Consider the following 5,747-nt stretch of genomic DNA (forward strand, 5'->3'; position numbering starts at 1 on the left):
TATATATAAATACACACACATGCATGTATATATTTCAGAAAATATGCTATGTTTATATATTAAATATATTTATACATAATATACATTTTATGAATATAAATATATACATGTAAATATTTTCAATATATATACTGTACGTGTGCGTTTTTATACATACATAATAAATATACATAGTACACACACATGTATTATGTAAACAAAAACTTTTATTTTGGATGCAATTATAATCATTTGACAGCACTAATATATATATATATATATCTTTTTTCTTTATTATTATTATTTTTTTAATTTATTTATATATTAAGAATTCATTTGCAAAACTAAAAAATATCTTAAAATACTAGTTAACTAACACAATAAAACACAATAAAAACATGATAACATAATAAAAAACATGATTTTTGAAAATGTTAAAAAAACATAGTACATAGTAAAGTTATCTGTTTTTGCAAATAAACTCTTCATATGTATATATATATATATATATATATATATATATATACGGTATATAACATTTAATACATATAATATATAAGATAATATATAAGTAGTATTTCACATTTTATGCCAATTTATTCAAGCTAAATTATCCAGCAAAAAAACACTGAGTGCTTTCACTTTTTTCAGGTCAAAATACCTAACATTGCCTATTTTAACAGTAAGAATTTAATATTAGACTGCATTAAGACTGTATCAGGGTTAACAAAAGAAAACCTTGGTGTGTCCTGTCCTTTAAAGGGTTATATGATGCTTTTTAAAAGATCATTATTTTGTGTATTTGGTGTAACAGAATATGTTGACATGCTTTAATGTTAAAAAAACACATTATTTTTCAAATACTGTACATTATTGTAGGTCCTCTATGCCCTGAAAAAAAAAACTTTTTGAATAAATAGATATGTCATCTTCTTATTATTATTTTTTTAGCAACTTAATACTAAAGTATTGGTGCTTTTGATCTAGTGATGCATAATGTTCAGATCTCTGAGGCTGATTAGGAGCAGCAGTAATAGCAAGTCTTGTCTTAGTAAGCATCAGTAAGTATGTTGCTGAGTGTTGTTGGGTGGGATCCATTAGGGGTGTTCGATGGTCATTTCACAAGAACCACTCTTATGCAGGGTATGACAGTGTTAATGGGTGTTGATGGCTGCTGTGAGAGTGATGTGCTCTGAGTAATGCACTGCAGCTATTTAGAAAGAGAAAGTGAGAGAAATCGAAAGAGAAAAAGAACAAGTCAGAAAATAGGAGTATTAAACCCCTTTTTAACTCTTTCCCTGCCAGTGTTTTTTTTGTTGCCAGCCACTGCCAGCATGAATATTTTGTTGTATGAATATCTGAACATGCAATAAGAACAAAGCCTCTGCTTTTAAACAAAACAAACTGTTTTATTCTAGCTTCATGCATTCTTTTTTATCAATACCTGAATGTGGGCAAGTTTCATTAAAAAAAAAAATAAAATAAAATAAAAATATATTGAACAAAAAGCTAAGAAACTGGCAGGGAAAGAGTTAATGTCAAGGACTATTTAATATTTAAAAAATATTTAAAAATACATTTTATTACAAATAAACAAAACATAAATGAATAAATAAATAAACAAAAAAAAACTGCTAGAACATGGCCTTTAGCATACAGAACAATCCATTAGGCAGAGGCTGGCGTTTCTCTCAGGATTAAGATCGCAAACTCGGATTGAAATGGAAAATTAAAGTGGGCGATGAGGATTAGGGGTCGTATAAAACGTGCTGTAGCTCTAATAATCCAGCATTCCCTCTCAGTCGGTCACTCTCGACGTCACGTCGGAGGACCGACGAATTGGGATCTCGCTTAGAGGGACCAATCTACTTCGAGTGTAAACTAAACGAGCCAATGCACATTGGCATGCGATTATTGCATCCAGCTGCTGCTGATCACAGCGTGAGTATAAGTAGGCAGCAGGTGCAGCGCATATTCAGCTTTTCGCTTCGGAGCCGAGCGATCACATCGTTCCGCTCCTGACTACTCTACGGAGAGAAGACTGAACGAGTTCAGCACGCTCTTGGAGAGCTCTTCATGTTGGCGGACGGCGCTTCAGCGGTGGTGGTTTCCCGTGTCGAGTCCGGCGCCGATATCTGCGACGGGATTCAGCGCTTTAATATTCAAAGCGCCAGTGATGTTTTCTTCTATGTAATACAGGCTGAAAGACTGAAATTGCTTTGTTTCACTTGGTGCAATGCATTTATTCTGTTTGCTCACCAGATGGTGTGACTGAATGTAGTACTGATGTTTAACTGCTTTAGGTTATTCACCCATGACAGCGATGAAGTAATGCAATAATACAGAGCAGGACACACCCCAAACTAGTCAAAATTATTTAAGAATAAAATGGTATTTAATGGTGTAAAGCAAAGCAGAGTAGTTGTGTATAGTATTCTATCCAAAAATACGCACATAATTTGTGATGTAACAGTGATGTAAAACTACTTTTTGTGTGAAAAACAGAAATATTCTGAACTGAAGAACTGGAAACATTCAGATTCATAAGCATTCATTTTGAATTTGATTTGCCTCAACACACGGAAATTTATGCATCCATCCATCCCTCCATCCATCTATTCATCTATCCACCCACCCAACTATCCATCCATTCAACTACTCATTCATCCATCCATCCATTCATTCATCCATCCATCCAATCATATATCCATCCATCCTTTCATCCCTCTATCAATATATCTATCCATCATTCACCCATCGCTCCATCCATCTATTCATCTATCCACCCACCCAACTATCCATCCATTCAACTACTCATTCATCCATCTATCCATTCATTCATCCATCCATCCATTCATTCATCCATTCATCCATCCATCCATCCATATATCTATCCATCCATCCATATATCCATCCTTCTGTCCATCCATCCATATATCCACCAATTCATCTTTTCATCCATCCAACTATCCATCTATCCAACTATCCATCCATCCTTATATTTATTCATCTATCTATCCATCCAATTATCCATCTATCCATCCATCCATATATTAATCCATTCATCCATCCATCCATCTATCTCTCCATCCATCCAACTATCCATTCATCCATCAATCCATATACCCATCCAACCATCCATGGATGGATAAATTTGAGCGCATGGATCTCATAATGGCCTCAGCAAAAGCTTAATGAAAAGAGCAACTAACAATCAGGAACAACCTCCTGTCGTTCCTCCAGTTCAGCCAAACCACACAAGAAATAAAGTTCTGTCTGGTTTGTACAACATTCCCACAGTCAGGAGTGCTGTAGGTCTCAGGTTTCTGATTTAATGGTTTTGTGCATCATCAGAAACATCAAATCCTAACAAAGGATTATGAATGGAACAGGACAATGAGTCCAGCCTCACTATAACGCAGCACCCATGACTGCAGAAGCCTCAAGGATATACTATCAGAAATATGAAAAGAAACAGTCCCATGAGAGCATGACAAAGCCAACGGGAATACAAATGATTTCCATTACTCCTCATTTATGACCCGAAGAGCTTTTTCAAATAGTCCAAAAAGCTCCTTTGACTATCAACCAAAAAAATATTCATACTCGTAATGGAAGGGCTCTACAGAAAATGTCAAATTAATGAAAGGCTACTTTGAATAATTCATATGCCATTTGAAAATTTGTTTGTGACTGAGTGGCAGAAATGTTGTGAAATGGAAACTGCGTCTCTGCCCTTTGAGTTCAACTTAATTTTAAAAAGCTTCACTGCATAAGAGTGTCCAATAATCTCATAAAAACGTTTTCATCCTCAATCTGCGCTCATGCAGAGAGCGTGATATTCTAGAGCAGTGGATCTGGTGGGTCACGCCCTAAAAACGAGCCTCGGGTCTGTTCTGATGGGTCGTGGGAAACAAGGGGAAAAACAAGGCTGAATGCCAATATAAAAATGCAACAGGCCATATAAACATGCATAATTAGAACAGCCAAATAAATAAGCTTCAGGTTTTGAAAGGGAGGAGAAAAAAATCCCAAATCCTTTGTTGTTGACGTCAAAGACTTTGCATCTAAACTCCGTGCAAATTCATCTGTCACTTGCCAGAAGAGAGTCTAATTAGCCAACATAAAAATGAAAAAAAATAATAATAATTTATATATATTTTTTACAATTTATTTCTTTTTTTCATTTAAATTTTGTTATTTTTTTTATTTATTTTAAAATCATTTTATTATCGTTTTATATTAATATAAAATGATAATGATTTTAAGGTTAATTTTACTTACTTCTGTATTAAAATCAGTACTGTGCTGATTGCACTGCACTAGAGTCCCAGTGTAAAATCTGGTTCCTAAAGCAAAACCAGTTGAGAACCACTGATCCAGACCAACCTGGATCCCTTACCATCAGCACAATGTTAGAAGCACATTGCAACACAGAAGGTATATAAACAGAAAACACATCTGCTTTCTGTGAGACTCACAAGAAGAACTTCTCCTCCCAGACTGGGTTGAGATTGCCAAAAACGGTTTTGGTCCTGCGTTTGGTCTTTCCCACTTGTACAGTGACGTAGGGGTCGCTGGAGCCCGTCTTGTCTTTGGCTTGCAAACCTTGAGCACATGCAACTAGAGAAGAAAGACAGAAAAAAGACAACGTTTTGTGAATTGGGCATTCATGAAACAAGCAAAACAGCATTTGCATGGGAGACAACAATGACTGAAGAAAAGAGAAACTACCTGCACTAACTGAGGCTTCTGAGTGCATTATACTGATGCTGACAGAAATGCATGAATTGCATTAAAAAAAACACACACCGTGTGTTCATCACAGTGTGTTTAGTTTTGCAAATCTGCAAAATTGTGACATTGTTTGAATTTATTATGTGAAAATGTTGGTGCCCAGAGCAGGGTTATAGTAGTTAATTAAAACTAAAAACTTAATTAAATATATATTTTTATTACATTAAATAAAATGAACATTAACTGAAAATAATGACTTTTATTTATATTATTTCAGCGAGTTGCCAAGAAAACATTTCTAATTTTCAATTACTTTAACTACTAAAATAGCTAAAACTGAAGTACTAAAATGGAACAAACTAAAATAAACATGTGTTATTTACAAACATATATAAAAAAGAAAACCAAAAATATAAAGTAAAATCTAATTCAAAATATTACTAAAATCTTACTTAACACTGGCTCAGGGGCTTTATACAATCTAAATAATATAGATTTTTCAATGTTGTAAATAAAACAAAGATTAGTGGAGGATGTTTCATAAGAAAATGCTATTTCAATTTACCTACTGCAAAAATTCACGTTTAATTCAATGTGTTACTTGCCATTTATTTTTATTTATTTGTGAAATGTGCTATCAATTTCTAAGTGAAAACAGTTTCTACAGCATTTTATTTTAAATGTAGGACCACAATACATCTTTGAACTTCAGTCATGTCCGGTGTGTATGTGTGCAGGGCCGTTTCTAGGCATAGGCGAGCTAGGCGGTCGTCTAGGGCGCCACCAGCTGAAGGGGCGCCAATGAGCGCACGTACGGGCACTTTTAGCAGGGTTGTGATAAAGAGTGGCACGGTCACCCTGAAATATGACTGCCCCCACTGGATCCCCCAGCATTATTGGGCTAGAGTACTGTCCATCTGACGATGCCTGTATGCCACTAGATCAGAGTGCTGTCAGCTGCCTGATTGTTGCATGCAAAGTTTGCATTTGGAGCGCTCAACAACGCCATTAGATCAGTGGGCTCTGTCAGT

The 5,747-nt window shown here is 35.0% G+C and overlaps 1 protein-coding gene across 1 annotated transcript in view; it reads right to left on the reverse strand.

The window, feature by feature from the left end:
• Nucleotides 1-5,747, reverse strand: part of LOC107554226 (protein unc-13 homolog C-like) — a 175,996-nt gene that overhangs the window by 130,536 nt on the left and 39,713 nt on the right. The window contains exon 10 of the mRNA XM_016236680.1: nt 4,461-4,602. Coding sequence (XP_016092166.1) covers nt 4,461-4,602 — 142 coding nt within the window. The remainder of the gene's footprint in view (nt 1-4,460; nt 4,603-5,747) is intronic.

The sequence above is a fragment of the Sinocyclocheilus grahami genome, unplaced genomic scaffold (genome assembly GCF_001515645.1).
Source record: "Sinocyclocheilus grahami isolate Dianchi unplaced genomic scaffold, SAMN03320097.WGS_v1.1 scaffold495.1, whole genome shotgun sequence".
NCBI lineage: Eukaryota > Metazoa > Chordata > Actinopteri > Cypriniformes > Cyprinidae > Sinocyclocheilus > Sinocyclocheilus grahami.